Source organism: Solea solea, chromosome 17 (assembly GCF_958295425.1).
Source record: "Solea solea chromosome 17, fSolSol10.1, whole genome shotgun sequence".
Taxonomy (NCBI): Eukaryota; Metazoa; Chordata; class Actinopteri; order Pleuronectiformes; family Soleidae; genus Solea; species Solea solea.
Window position 1 is genome coordinate 22,371,090 of NC_081150.1, and position 15,575 is coordinate 22,386,664.

The 15,575-nt window shown below is 41.5% G+C and overlaps 1 protein-coding gene across 1 annotated transcript; it reads left to right on the plus strand.

Moving 5' to 3' along the window:
• The first annotated feature begins 1,094 nt into the window (after positions 1 to 1,094).
• On the plus strand, positions 1,095 to 15,563 carry LOC131443303 (NACHT, LRR and PYD domains-containing protein 3-like). Its single transcript, XM_058612824.1, has 12 exons — positions 1,095 to 1,165; positions 1,247 to 1,360; positions 1,781 to 1,909; positions 2,327 to 2,405; positions 3,754 to 3,943; positions 4,028 to 5,825; positions 5,922 to 6,095; positions 9,413 to 9,586; positions 9,684 to 9,857; positions 12,394 to 12,440; positions 12,521 to 12,704; positions 15,521 to 15,563. The coding sequence occupies exons 2-12, from the start codon at positions 1,308 to 1,310 to the stop codon at positions 15,561 to 15,563; spliced, it is 3,045 nt and encodes a 1,014-aa protein (XP_058468807.1). The 5' UTR covers positions 1,095 to 1,165; positions 1,247 to 1,307.
• The last annotated feature ends 12 nt before the right edge of the window (positions 15,564 to 15,575 follow it).

Below are 15,575 nucleotides of genomic sequence, written 5' to 3' on the forward strand. Positions count from 1 at the left end.
GCTGACATCTGCTGGTTGACATGCGATATTACACACTGGAATCACGTGGATGCTCAGAACCCAAGAGCTGAACTTCTGTATGGTCTTAATTCACTGAGTGATGGTTTGACATCAAACATATTTAAATGTAACATCTATAAACACAAACTCTTGTTAACGACCAGATGTTGTTTGGAGCTCAAACGTCACCTGGTTGTAACAAAAGACTTTTCTACAAGTTCACTGTGTTTGTTTTTGTAGAGAGAGTCGTGTTCCTTTGTCACAGCTAAAGAATCAATCATGGAGTAAAAGTGACAGCTACAGTGAAAAGTGGAATTTCCTGTTCAATAATTCCTAAGATATGAACTCGTTTTCTTTTACTTTGACCTTTGTCTGAAAAGTGGATCCTCTCTCAGCTAACTTGGCTAGTGCTGCTAACTGCAAAACAATCACTTCCCTGTTACAGATCCATCATGTTCTTATGACTTAACTCCGCCTCCTCTGACTCACTCTGTCTCCATCAGCTGTTTAGTTTATTTCACATAGAAACAATATAAAAAAACACATAGATGATAACACATAAAAGTACATGTGACGTGCAGCAGAAACACGGATTGAAAAAGAAATGCAGTGAAAATGAAAAAGTTGATGTTTTTACTGTGAAGCTCATGAATCTCACGTCACTGATTCTGTTGTTCAGTGACTTAAATGTTTGTAAATCACTGGTTTAGAGGACATTTGTGCTTTTGGTTAAATTAAACGTTTATTCTCAATCGTCACAATTAACGACATCTCTTCAAAGTCCAGATGTTTAACATACATATGTATGTATCTATCTATTGGGCAGCTTCTTACCTGACCACCAGAGGGCGGGCTCTTCTGTTTAAACCATGAAATGAACCAGTAACTGAGTGACTGACAGTCCATTATTAGCATAAACCAATGGGCTGTGCCGATTGTTCAGTCAGCCAATGAGGGTCATGTCGGCCAATTCTGTAGTTAAAAAAAGTCTTCTTGCTGACCGGCCCACATTAGGTCAATGTGGTCCACCCATGTTAGCAGAACTTGTAATGAGCGAGTTTTATTCTCCCAGCAGGTGGCGCTCTGCTATGAATCAGATCAAGGACAGTGAAGAGGAAGCTCCGCCCCCTAAAACCACTCTGTGTGAGGAACATGAGGGTCAGAGGTGAGATGAGGATCTCATGGATCATGTGACTCGTCTCCATGTCACAGCTCAGTGTTTTATTTACACATCATGTGTTTGTAGGAGGATCCATCAACAGAGACCAGACTCTGCCAGACCTGGACCTGGACCCAGCTGTGTCTCCATGTCGAGTGACTGGTCCATGGATGAACCTTTGCACTTCAAACAAGAACAGAGGTCAGATGATGGAGGGTGGAGGTCTTCACAGGTCAACAACTCAAATGATCCACCATGTAGCACCAGAGACACCTAATATTTGAGAATTCAGACCCAGACCCATGCAGACCTAAGACATTCTGGACCCAAGTCCCAAACAGACCCGTCCCCATTTAATCTCAGATCTGGACCCATGAAAAAAAGAAATGTTGAATAATTGTGGAACAGTCCTGGCTCACATGCTTGGGTTTGGGTAAAGTGATCTGACTGAAGATGTGGAAGTCTTAAATGTGTTAATCAGTGTAGTGTTTGACACCATCTGGGTCACACTCAACCATTTCTGACACAAACCTGTTTTCCTTGTGTCTCCTGATACTGTAGATCATTAATGAGATCACTCACAGCAGATGTTGTATTACATGTCATGTCCTGTGTTTGTAGGACGATCCATCAACAGGGACCAGACTCTGCCAGTCCTGGACCTGGACCCAGCTGTATGTCCATGAAGAGTGACCAGTCTATAGATTGTCTTATTACCTTCAAGGATGGACAAAAACATGGTGAACTGATGTAAGAATTTCACACATAGTAACACACACTTACATGATCCTCCACCAGGGGGAGCCTGTAAAGTCCAAAACATGTTGAATCCAGAAAAACACTCTTCTTCTCTTTGGTGGACCAGTCTTGTTTTTCTGTCTCCACTAAACGTCTTCAGCCTGTCCTCGTCTCTGAATACGTTTCCAGCAGTAAATCTAGTCAGAGTCCATGATTGGCCAGGGACTCATGGACAAGCCTCTCTGATTGTGTCTTTGAGACTTCACACATAACAAACACTAGAGACTGTCCTTCAGGGACTTTTGTCTTCAACCTGTCAAACTCATGTCATGTGAACTTGGCTGAAGAAGAATCGTAGGTGCAGCACATTGAAAACCTGGTAGAAACAAATGATTGTTTAGTAAATGACACTGAATCTTTTCTCCTCAGAGTTGATCAGCAGAGGACAGAGGTTCTCAGTGGTCAGTCTGTCCAGCAGCATGGAGCAGACCTGGACTCCATATTTAAGGTGTGCAAATGTACAAACATGACACTACTGTTAATACTGAAGCAGAGTCCTGGGGCCTCATGTATAAACCGTGCGTACGCACAAAAAGACGGCGTACGCTTGCTTTCACGCACAGACGGCATGTATAAAAATGTACTTGGCGTGGAAGTTTGCGCATCGCAGCGCAAACTCTCGAGCCGCCGTGAGAATTTGCCGAGAGCTCCGCAAACTCTTGTCAGGTGGAGACGTTGCAATATTAAGCTCTGAAACTTATCACAGTGTTTGAAAATAATATTATTAATGTGTCTACAGTGACAAACATGAATTTTCTGTGACAAACAATACTGATACACCACGTACGTTTGAACATATGTGGATAACATCAGAGAGGACACTGAAGACGAAACTGATCCTGTGAGCGACATGAACTGCTGACATGAACACATGAACACACGTCAGTCTATAATGTTTTAAACTCAAAATAAAGTTACAGACTCATTTGTTGTAAGAAAACGGGACTTGAACGTTGAGTAGAACATTTTCTTTATCCCATTTTAATCCACACGATAACGAAATAACCACCGCTGCGCCTTTCATCGCAAGAGAAAGGCGCAGCATCCACAACACAATCAGTGACAGTAATGAATGGTTACATGGAGTAACTCCGTGAACTCTGTCTGCTTTTTTTGTGCGTAATGTGTGTAGATGATGACGTGTGACACTTATAGATTGTTGAAATAATCTGTAAATTCAGCTCACATGGATCAGTCATGTCTAAACATACATGTTACACCAGAAAAAAACATGTACAGGATCAACTATCAATGCACAGCCAGTTTTTTAAGCATCAATATTAATATGAGAGCAGTCGCTGTGACCCTGACATTTAGTTCCTTTGTGTTTATCACTAATTCTAAAAAAAAACTACCAAAATAATCTATTTTTACAGATTTATACATCATAAATTGACAAGTTGATCGTGCACTTTCCTTCTTTTTCTTTTATTTCCCTCTTTCTTTGCTGCCGCAGTTGTCCTTTTTCTTCAGGACAAAGGCGTTTTAGAGTCATCTGTATATTCATTTGTGGGTGGGCGTGGTGTGTTCCTCATTCATCTCCGCTCAGTTTCACCTTTGATGGGATGTATAAAGAGAAGGTGCGCAGGACTTGGCGTACGCACAGTTTTATAAATCTGAGATTTTCTTTGCGTACGTACTTTATACATTTGTACGCCGTCTTTTAGTATGAAAGCTGCGCACTCTTTTATACATGAGGCTCCTGGTCCTGACAGTCTGGATGCTGCTCTGTGGACCTGCAGGACTTCACTCTGTCACTGATCATCTGAGGTTAAACTTCACATGTTCTGTTCCAGCTGCTGGAGGAGAACATCATCTGCTTTGTGAAGAACGAGCTGAAGAAGATCCACAAGGTTCTGGATACAGATCACACAGAAGTCTCAGAGAGTCAGAGGGAGGATGAGGAGCAGAGGAGCAGCAGAGAGGCCTTTCTGAAGATCACAGAGGACTTCTTAAGGAGGATGAAGCAGGAGAAGCTAGCTGACAGTAAGAGGACATTTAATGTGAAAGGAAGAACATCTTATTTTCTCAATGATCCACTCACTGATTTATTTTCTTGTGTTCTGTCAGAAATCAGAGCTTCAGCTTGTCGACGGGAACTCAAATCAAACCTGAAAAAGAAGTTCCAGTGTTTGTTTGAGGGCGTGGCTAAAGCAGGAAACCCCACCCTTCTGAATGAGATCTTCACAGAGCTTTACATCACAGAGGGAGGGACTGGAGAGGTCAATGAAGAACATGAGGTCAGACAGATTGAAAGAGCTTCCTGGAAACCAGACAGACCAGAAACATCCATCAGACAAGAAGACATCTTTAAAGCCTCAGTTGGAAGAGGCGGACCAATCAGAAGAGTGATGACAAAGGGCGTGGCTGGCATTGGGAAAACAGTGTTAACACAGAAGTTCACTCTGGACTGGGCTGAAGACAAAAGCAACCAGGACGTACAGTTCATGTTTCCCTTCACCTTCAGAGAGCTGAATGTGCTTAAAGAGAAGAAGTTCAGTTTGGTGGAACTCATCCATCACTTCTTCACTGAAACCAAAGAAGCAGGAATCTGCAGGTTTGAAGACTTTAAGGTGGTCTTCATCTTTGATGGTCTGGACGAGTGTCGACTTCGTCTGGACTTCCACAACACTGAGATCCTGACTGACGTCACAGCGTCCACCTCAGTGGACGTGCTGCTGACAAACCTCATCAGGGGGAAACTGCTTCCCTCTGCTCGCCTCTGGATAACCACACGACCTGCAGCAGCCAATCAGATCCCTCCTGACTGTGTGGACATGGTGACAGAGGTCAGAGGGTTCACGGACCCACAGAAGGAGGACTACTTCAGGAAGAGGTTCAGATATGAGGAGAAGGCCAGGAGGATCATCTCCCACATCCAGACATCACGAAGCCTCCACATCATGTGCCACATCCCAGTCTTCTGCTGGATCACTGCAACAGTTCTGGAGAACATGCTGAAAACCAGAGATGGAGGAGAACTGCCCAAGACCCTGACTGAGATGTACATCCACTTCCTGGTGGTTCAGTCCAAAGTGAAGAGGGTCAAATATGATGGAGGAGCTGAGACAGATCCACACTGGAGTCCAGAGAACAGGAAGATGATTCAGTCTCTGGGGAAACTGGCTTTTGAGCAGCTGCAGAAAGGAAACCTGATCTTCTATGAATCAGACCTGAGAGAGTGTGGCATCGATATCACAGCAGCTTCAGTTTACTCAGGAGTCTTCACTCAGATCTTTAAAGAGGAGAGAGGCCTGTACCAGGACAAGGTCTTCTGCTTTGTCCATCTGAGTGTTCACGAGTTTCTGGCTGCTCTTCATGTTCATCTGACCTTCATCACCTCTGGAACAAATCTGTTGTCAGAACCAACAACGAGCCAGTGGTCCATACAACCAAACAAACCTGAACTGAATCATCTGCACCAGAGTGCTGTGGACGAGGCCTTACTGAGTCCAAATGGACACCTGGACTTGTCCCTCCGCTTCATCCTGGGTCTTTCACTGGAGACCAATCAGAAGCTCTTAAGAGGTCTACTGACACAAACAGGAAGTGGTTCACAGACCAATCAGAAAACAGTTGAGTACATCAAGAAGAAGATCAGTAAGAAACTGTCACCAGAGAGAAGCATCAACCTGTTCCACTGTCTGAATGAACTGAACCATCGTTCTCTTGTGGAGGAGATCCAAGAGTCCCTCACATCAGGACGCCTGTCCACAAAGACACTGTCTCCTGCTCAGTGGTCAGCTCTGGTCTTCATCTTACTGTCACCAGGAAAAGATCTGGAAGAGTTTGACCTGAAGAAATACTCTGCTTCAGAGGAGGCTCTTCTGAAGCTGCTGCCGGTGGTCAAAGCCTCCAACAAAGCTCTGTACGTGGATCAGTATATAAATATTAATAAGACATATTCTAAAGAGCACAAGACTAACATGTTTAACCTTTTGTTCATCACTGTTTTCTATCTCAGACTGAGTGGCTGTAAACTCTCAGAGAGAAGCTGTGAAGCTCTGTCCTCAGTCCTCAGCTCTGTGTCCTCTAGTCTGAGACACGTGGACCTGAGTAACAACAACCTGCAGGATCCAGGAGTGAAGCTGCTGTGTGATGGACTGAAGAGTCCTCACTGTTCTCTGGAGACTCTCAGGTTGGTGCTCAGCTGATTTATATGGACAATTCTACTCTGATTATTATTATTATTTTTTTTATATAATTTATTTTTTATTGACATTCAGAAACAGACATTCACATCCGGCAAAACATACATGCATACATCTCACATCTGTTGTCTGCTCTAAATGCCTAGACAAAAAAAAACAAACAATGAAAAAAGGAAAAACACACATTAGCAAATATGTACAAGTTAGATATCCACAGTTCCTCCAGCAGACAGGGGAATTATCATCATAGTGAGACTTCTGAGAAGGTGTAATAAAGTACCTAATCAAGCTTTTCCATCCAAATTCCCTCCACTTCTGTGAGCTGGTACATCTCCATTGATACCTCCAAATTGTTGTCCATTCTTCCTCCGATATATTTATCCCTCCTTCCTTCTCCCATTTTATTTTAATATATGAAGTAGAGTGAGATTTCACATTAGACAGACCCTTATATAAGCATGACACAGTTTTAATAATAGCTTCCGAATCGTAGGCTTTTGTAAATAATTGAATTAGACATGTGTTTATCTTTGTTAGATTTTTCATCTTTGTATTGACGTAATGCCGTAACTGCAGGTATCTATAAAAGTCTTGTTTTTCTAAAACATGTGTCCTTTTAAGCGTTTCAAAACTGAGTAACTTTCCATCTTTAATTACTCTACATAAGGCTGTTATACCGTTAGCTATCCAGTCCTTAAATCTAGAATCCAATTTATTAGGTCTAAAATCCCAATCATAAGCACACCATTTAAGAGCCAAAATATCATTTTCAAGTTTATGTTCTTTTATAATAATTTTCCATACTTTAAGGGTCCACGCCACCCATGGATTATCAATGTTATTTATGTGGGTTTGCAAGTTATTATCAGCTAAAATTGCCTGTATGGGGATGGAGGGCATTTTTTCCTCAATGCTTTTCCATTTTGCCATGTCAAGGGGTAGCTACTTTTGATTTCTCTTGGCAGTAGTTATATGAGAGTATTTGGGTTTTACTCATGTTGATTTTGTACCCAGATAATTGGCCATATTGTTCAAATGCTTGCATCAATTTAGGCAGAGAGTGAGTTGGTTGCGCAAGGTATATCAAAATATCGTCTGCATAACAGGCCAATTTATATTCCGTCCCTTTAATAATGATTCCCCTAATATCTTCTCTTTGTCTGGAAGCTAGTGGTTTCAAATATAATGCGAAGAGTAGTGGTGACCATGCACAGCCCTGTCTGGTGCCCCTTTCTAGGGTAAAACTATTTGACAATATCCATTGACCTTGACCCTGGCGGTAGGTTTGTCATATAGTGCCGGTATGGTTTTAATAATTGTATCGTGGAAGCCAATTCTATGCAACACTCTGTAGAGAAAAATCCAGTTAACCGAATCAAAGGCCTTTTCAGCATCTACGCTCATCAAAATTGCTTCAGTTTGATTTCTTTGTATATGATCCATAATATGTAGTGTCTTTGGTATATTGTCTTGTGTTTGGCGTTGGTGTATGAAACCTGTCTGATCATTATGTATCAGTGTCGGCAGGAATTCTTCTAATCGTTTGGCCATAACAGAAGTAAATAATTTATAGCCCACATTAAGAACAGAGATTGGCCTAAAAGAGCCACACTCCACTTTATCCTTGCCTTCTTTTGGTATGGCTGAAATTATTGCCTCCTTCCAGCTGGGTGGCGTTTGCACATTTTTTAAAGCCCAATTCAGAGTAGGAAGTAAAACAGGTATTAGTTCTTTTTTAAATTCCTTGTACAACTCTGCCGTGTAGCCATCAGATCCTGGTGGCTTTTTGGCATCTTATTTATGTTTTCCTTCTAGTACCTTTAGCTTGTTTTTTAAATCCTCTAACTTTTTATTCCTATTTTTTTTCTTAAATGACGATATTGCTATAATTTTCCCTCTCAGAACAGCCTTCAGAGTATCCCATAACATGGGAGGTGAAACCTCTCCAGTATCATTGAATTCTAAGAAGAGACAAATTTCTGATTTAATTTGTGCCTTAAAAGACAGATCATTCAACAGACTGGAATTCAATTTCCATGTATTATTTTTTGATCGCAGGCCAAAATCAGCGGATAAGTATACTGGTGCATGGTCACTTAGATCTATTGTCCCGATTCCACAAGTATGTATTTTATCTTTATCCTTCCCAAATGTTATGAAATAATCTATTCTTGTATAGAGAGAGTGAGGAGCAGAGTAGTAAGTGTAATCCCTTCTGTTAGGGAAAAAATCTCGCCATATATCAATCAAGCCCACCTCCTCAAATAGTGTGTTTACTTTCTTAAAGAAGGACTTCCTATCCTGGGTTTTTCCACAAGATGAGTCCAACTTTGGCTGCAGATGTATATTTAGATCCCCTCCACAGATCAAGAGGCCTTCTGTTTCAGTTACCATGATATTGGTTATTTTTTGGAAGAAACTAATGTCACTCCCTGGGGGTGCATAGACATTCAGTAAGGTAATTGGATTCCCATCTATCTTACCCCTTACTTAACATAAACGTGCCCTCTTTATCACCCATTTGGAATACTTTTTCAAAATGTAGCTTGTTTGAAATGAGAATAGCAACTCCTCTTCTATGCCCTGATTTGTATGAAGAAAAAAACAGATTTGTAAAGCCCCTTTTCTTTAGCTTTATATGCTCCTTGTCTGTCAAATGGGTCTCTTGTAAATAAACCACATGGGCTTGTTCTGTTCTCACTTTAGATAGGATTTTACTACGTTTAACTGGATTCAACAGCCCATTGACATTAAAGGAAATGAATTTTAATTTGTCACTAGCCGTACTTATTTACTTGTAAGTGTACCAACAAACTTAACAAGATGAACATTGAAAGATCTGCTCCCTGAACAAATAACAACACCAAACATAAGCAAGAAATAGAAAAAAGGATAAACAAAAAGAGTGATCCCAAGGCTGGGGTCTCTAAGAAAAGACCCTGGCCTGAGCTAGATAAAATATCTAGCTGTGAGGGAAAGCCTCTCCCACCTGTGGGCTGAGGGCCCCCACCATGGCGCTCTAAAAAAGAAAAGAAAAGGTCTCTGTTCATTCCACAGAAAATGTGTCCTTATACAGCAACCCTCGCCTGTATATATATTCTCATCATGTGGTGAATATAGCACGTTCTGTTTAGCTTTCCAACTCTTCAAAAATCAGTCAAAGCTTATACTTCTTCTGGAGAGGATGGGGACTGCCTTCTGAAAGCTTGCAGTTTCTCCTTGATACCCTTCTCTCGCTCCTCACCTGTCCCTGATTATTTTTTTAATTACATATGTGAATAGATTTTCTTGAACTCCTCCTCAGAATGAGTGGCTGTAACCTCTCAGAGAGAAGCTGTGAAGCTCTGTCCTCAGTCCTCAGCTCTGTGTCCTCTAGTCTGAGACACGTGGACCTGAGTAACAACGACTTGCAGGATCCAGGAGTGAAGCTGCTGTGTGATGGACTGAAGAGTCCTCACTGTTCTCTGGAGACTCTCAGGTCAGAACTCTGACTCAGACTCTTTGCTTCTTTAGGTTCTTGTTGATGAAGATGTTTTTTCTGAATCACTGAGTTCATCATATCTTCTTAACTCCAGTCTGTCAGGTTGTCTGGTCTCAGAGGAAGGATGTTCTACTCTGACCTCAGCTCTGAACTCCAACCCCTTCCATCTGAGAGAACTGGACCTGAGCTACAATCATCCAGGAGACTCAGGAGAGAAGCTGCTGTCTGCTGGACTGAAGAGTCCTCACTGGAGACTGGACACTCTCAGGTATTCTCCTCTTCCTCCTCCTCCTTCCTCTTCATGTTCATCAGCAGTATTCAAACTTGTCAGCAGGTTCAGGTTGAAGATGTCCTGTTATTATGTTTTCCTCTGTTAGTGAGTATAACCAAACATTAGTGACCATTTTTAAACACCTGTTGTTCTTCTCCGTCTTCTGGCTCCTCCCTTTAGGGGGCGCCACAGCAGATCATCTGCCTGATAGATATTGTTCTTGTTTGACAATAAACTAGAAAACTAGAAACAAACACTAGACTCTGGTGAGAACGAGTGAGTACGAGTGAGTAGTTCAGCCTGAGAAACGACCAGAACCATGAACTTGACAGATCATCTGTACAGAGTAGCAGCATCATGTGAGAAGTCCTGGTACTGGGTACAGAACAGTCCTGGTCCACTTCAAACAGTCTACGGTCAAACTAAAGTAAAGATGTCTTTATTCTGTGGTGTTTGTAGTGAGTTGTGTACGAGATGTTCGTCATCTAACAGCTACAATCAAGTTGTTCTTCATTCTTCATTCAACGGTGAAAACACACCAGTTTTGGAAGCAGCAGTGACAGCGACGAGCCACGAAAGCACTAGAAACTAGGTATCGATTCAAGCAAGCGATCAAACAAGCGATCAAACAACCGTAATTCAAATACAAAGTTTATGGTTTTTAGACCCACAATACTGCGATTTGAAACACTGTAAAAAATACAAATGAAATCCCTCTATTTTATCTATTTTCTTTGTTTACTTGGTTTGTGCTGGGCCAACTTGTTGCTGGTTTACTCGTGGTGGGTTTCAAATGTATGAACAGAAGTTGTCTTCTGTGTTGTCCACGTGGTGGCGCTGTTGAATAAATGCGTAGCCTCCTGAAACTGTGGTCTCTGGTTCTGCAGACACCGGCCGTTTCTCAATATCCATACTTGTGCGTACTTGTGCGTACTTGCGTACTCCGGTACTGTTCAAGTGCTGTTCCAATTCTCAAGTAAGCGAACAGCGAGGACCCGGAAGTATTCTCGCTCCGCCCGTTTTTACCAGGTATGCATCAGAGGTGACTTGAGCGTACTTGGGATGGCCATGTATCCCAGAATACTGAAGTATATGAACTAAGAAGAACACATTAACACAGCTAAAGTTTAATACTTAAATGTATTGATGATTGACATTAATAAGTTAACATGAGACAAGAGGGTCTCTTGGACACATGACAAGTCAGACCATACGTTTTACAATAGGCATCCTGTATAGGACAGGAAACTTGAGGGTCTGTTTTGAATATGGTTAGTTAGGAAATATAGATGTCTCTTGTTTGACTAAATGGTGATATTGTCCAATTTAAAGATCATGGGACAGTATGGTATATCCGGACCCAACTTGTTTTTCAAGTTGTTGCATTATGGAAACAGGAGAAAGGTGGGGGTCGAAACATGTGATGCCTGCAAATAAGAACGCTAGAAAATCTATATAAGGTTAGTTTTGCTTTTCTGAGGCAGAATTGTTCTGAGATTCGGCAAGAACACATTCTCCCGAGCTGCTGCAGAGCTTGGTTCTGACGCCTGACTTGTGACTAAATAAAATCCCTTTGTTCGGTACAAGTCCTGTGTCAGTGGGGTCTTCTCCTGCATCATCAACTCATCACCTATCGTTCATAAGAAGAAGGAAGCCTGACAAAAACGACAAAAACGATAAGCTCCGCCTCTGCGGACGCTCGGCGCTCACTGTGCCCGGCACAGAGCAGCGTGACCTCGGCCTGTCCTGATGAAATGATCCGCTGGCTCAGACGTCGCTGCCTTAGATGCTCGGTGTGATCCATAGATTTGTTGTTGACGTGTTATTTTGTTTTTAATGGAAACGTTTTGACCTGACAGTTTAAAAGTTTGTATATTGTTAATGTTTTTTTTATTTTAACTTTGAATGTTAGATTTATATTAAAGTCGCACGGTCATTGTATCTGTATTTAAATATAATATGTAAATATTAGCTATGTAGAGTAGTATATATTTGTACAAGTCATATATATATATATATATATATACATATATATACTACTCTACAATGCTGTAATATATCTATTTTCCACATTGTATAATTTGTATTGTATATTTTAATAGAAATAAATTAATAAATGAAGTTAAATATTTAAAATGTAAAAATAATAACAACATATTTATGCATTTATTAAAAGTATTTCATATGTTCATTAATCAACACCGTAGGTGGCGCTAATGAGGGTGCAGCACTACAGCGGAACTACAGCAGAACAATACATACATACTTGCATACTTGAGTAATGAGAAACAACCACATACTTGTGTACTCCCGTACTTGGCAAGTATATACTCCCAGCGTACTTCTCAAGTATATACTTCCCAAGTAAGCAAGTACATACTTGCTTACTTGAGTATTGAGAAACAGCCACCGTCTTCTCTTTGAAACACACCTGTCCTTGTAGTTCATCATTGTGTCCACCAGAGTGCGTCATTAAGACAACAGTTTGGACTCATGTTGGACAGAAACTCATTCAGACTGTTTCTTCCTCCAGGATGGACCATGCTGGAGAGCAGAGGTTAAAACCTGGTGTCAGGAAGTGTAAGTATGGATTTACAGGAAATAACAACATATCAGCTGATCATCAATAAACTGCAGCTGTGTCTCGTTGTCTTCATCAGATTCATGTGAACTGGAACTGGACACAAACACAATGAACAGAAAACTCAAACTGTCTGATGACAACAGGAAAGTAAACCTTGTGAGAGAAGATCAGTCGTATCCTGATCATCCAGACAGATTTGAGTTCTGGTTTCAGCTGCTGTGTAGACCTGGTCTGACTGGTCACTGTTACTGGGAGGTCGAGTGGAGAGGAAGAGTTAATATATCACTGAGTTACAGAGGTATCAAGAGGGAAGGCATCGGTTCTGACTGTTGGTTTGGACGTAATGATCAGTCCTGGAGTCTGTTCTGCTCTGATGATCATGGTTACTTTGTCCTTCACTGTGGGACAAAAACACCCATCATGTCCTCTGTCTCTCACAGAGTATCAGTGTATGTGGACTGTCCTGCTGGGACTCTGTCCTTCTACAAGTGTCTCCTCTGACTCACTGATCCACCTCCACACCTTCAGGACCACATTCACTGAACCGGTTTATCCTGGGTTCTGGGTCTGTCGTGGTTCCTCAGTGTCTCTGTGTCCTCTGTAGGACATGAAGAGACAGCAGCTTCAGTGGTGGACGAGGTCAAAGCTCGTCTCAGTCATTCTTTGTTGAAAGCATCAATAAATAAAGACTTAAAAAATCAACATGTCTGTCATTAACTGAGCCGCCGTCCTGCGCTGTGAGCGCCCCCTGCTGCTGAGAACCAGCCTGAAACACACAGGTTCACACACACTGAGATAAAAATAACAAAAAGTCAATGTTTGAAAGTGAAATTAAAAGATACAGAAAGTAAAATCAATAAAAAAAAAAATATAAAATAAAAAGAGTCAAAATAATATAAAATAAAATTCAAGGTTTTCAATCCAATAGAAAACAAAGTAAATAAAGATGTTAAGAGTTTGACTCTTTGTCTGAAGAACATCATCTTCTCACGGACGAGCCTTTCTGTCCCAGCATGCACTGCTTCTCCTCCTCCTCCTCTTCATGCTGCCTGACAACAGCACCCCCTGCTGTGTGTGAGCAGAACAACACTCAGAGTTACACACACACACACACACACATGGAAAATGAAACACACATGAGCAGATTATGCCATGAATGAGGAAGTGTGGTTTCTGCTGTGATGCAGGTGAAACTGAGTGTGCGTGACCTCAGGATGACCTCTGTCCTCCTGCTGCTCTGTGAACGACAGCGAAGAACGTGTCCACAGTGACAGGAAACTCATGACACTCAGAGGGTTTTTGCACTTTCCAAACATCATCAGTGTCTGTGGTTTCTGTTTCTGTGGCTTAATGAAGAATGACATTTTCAACATCAATAAAAACCACATCATATCACTTGAATCTACTTTGTTGTGTTGATGACGAGGTACTGACACCTAATACAATCTATGTCAGATTAAGTCTACGCTCTTTTAGGTCATAGATTAACAGCTCCATCCACTCACTCTCCCACACCAAAGCCCATAGAGAAAACCAGTGATTTTAGCTGCGGGGACACAGGAGCTGCTGGTCCTCTGCTGCCTCGTGTGGTCACTTTGTGTCACTGACGTCAATCTGAACAAAGGATTTTAAACACTGAAGTGACAAAATAAGACATTTGAACTTAGTGATGGAGGCAGCAGTGTGTGTGTGTGTGTGTGTGTGTGTGCGTGTGTGTGTGTGAGTGTGTGTGTGTGTGTGTGTGTGTGTCTGTGTGTGTGTGTGCGTGTCTTGATTGTGTGTTGTTTGACGCGCGTCAGTATGTTAATTACACCTCAGACCCTGAGATCACACATTCCTGTCAGAAGTGTGTTGACATTATATCTGTTTATCTTATCATTACACGAGTTTGAGCTCAATTAAAGGTCTATTTAAATTTCTACTTTTTCTGACTGAAAACTGAAGTTTGTAAACCACTCACTCTCTGCACCAAACTCCAGAGAGAAATGATCGTTGATCCACTGCTGCCTCCTTCACTGAGTTCATATGTGGTATGATAGGACCTCGGTGTATGAAAACCACAGTGACACAAAGTGACCACACGAGGCAGCAGAGAAGCATTTAAAATGGTGGCTCCAGAAAGCAAATCTTTACTCAAGTTCAATTCAATTCAATTGTATTTGTACTGCGCCAAATCATAACATCCATTATCTCAAGGCTCTGTACAAAGACATCATGGAGAAATCTGTGACAGAACCAGACTCACAGACGTGCAGCAGCTGCCTCGACCGGTTGGGGTGAAAGAGGAGAGGAGGGGGAGAGACAAGGGGGGAGAGGTAGAGACCAGGAGCAGATACACAACAACTGTATCACGTTCTAAGTTTATACAGGACACTTAGAGTCAGAGATGTGTGATGATGACATGTTCATAGGACTATGATGTCATTTATAGAAGCAGCAGCAGAGACTGTTGATACAAGTTATACTGATAAGCACTTTTAATGATGGCATCATTATAATAATGCTGATGATCTATTCACACCATATTCATATATATTCATATTCACACCCTGAGTGTGAGAGAGTGCAGTCCAGGTCTACAGCAGCATAACCAAGAGCTGCTCCAGGTTTATCAAAAAGGAAATATTCCTCTATTTAAATATTCATATTTCATTGCTCTTATGACTTCTCATGTGTGACATGTCAGGTGTCAGCCTCGTTTCACAGCTGTTATATTTAGTGTTAGTCCAGTTTAGTTCTAGTTATTTTAATCACAGAACAGGAAGTGCTGCAGGAAACGGCTTGAATTAAAAAACTGAAGAAGAAACCTGTTCTAACGGAAGCATTTTTAATCTGGTCCAAGGATGAGGATGAGGATCTGACGTGAGTCATGGCGTCCGTGTGGGCGCCAGAGGAAATGAAAGACACTTATGGTGGAAGAAAGTATTTAAAAAAACAAAAAACGCAGCATCCAAGACAAGAATGTTTTTTTTTGCATGAAATAACTCAAAAAAAGTTACTTGAGAAAGTTTCTGTATGTTGTTATTAACCGTTTAGGTCGGTATAATACATGATGTATTTGTTTGTGTTTCCATAGCAACAGTACCAAAATGACCAGCCCCAAGTTTGTCCAACAGTGAGATAAAGACGTG

Coding starts and splice junctions, on each gene's coding strand:
- LOC131443303 (XM_058612824.1), top strand. CDS start 1,308: ATGTCGAGTGACTGGTCCATGGATGAACCTTTGCACTTCAAACAAGAA. Junction 3,944..4,027: donor GCAGGAGAAGCTAGCTGACA/GTAAGAGGACAT, acceptor GTGTTCTGTCAG/AAATCAGAGCTTCAGCTTGT. Junction 9,858..12,393: donor TGGAGACTGGACACTCTCAG/GTATTCTCCTCT, acceptor TTCTTCCTCCAG/GATGGACCATGCTGGAGAGC.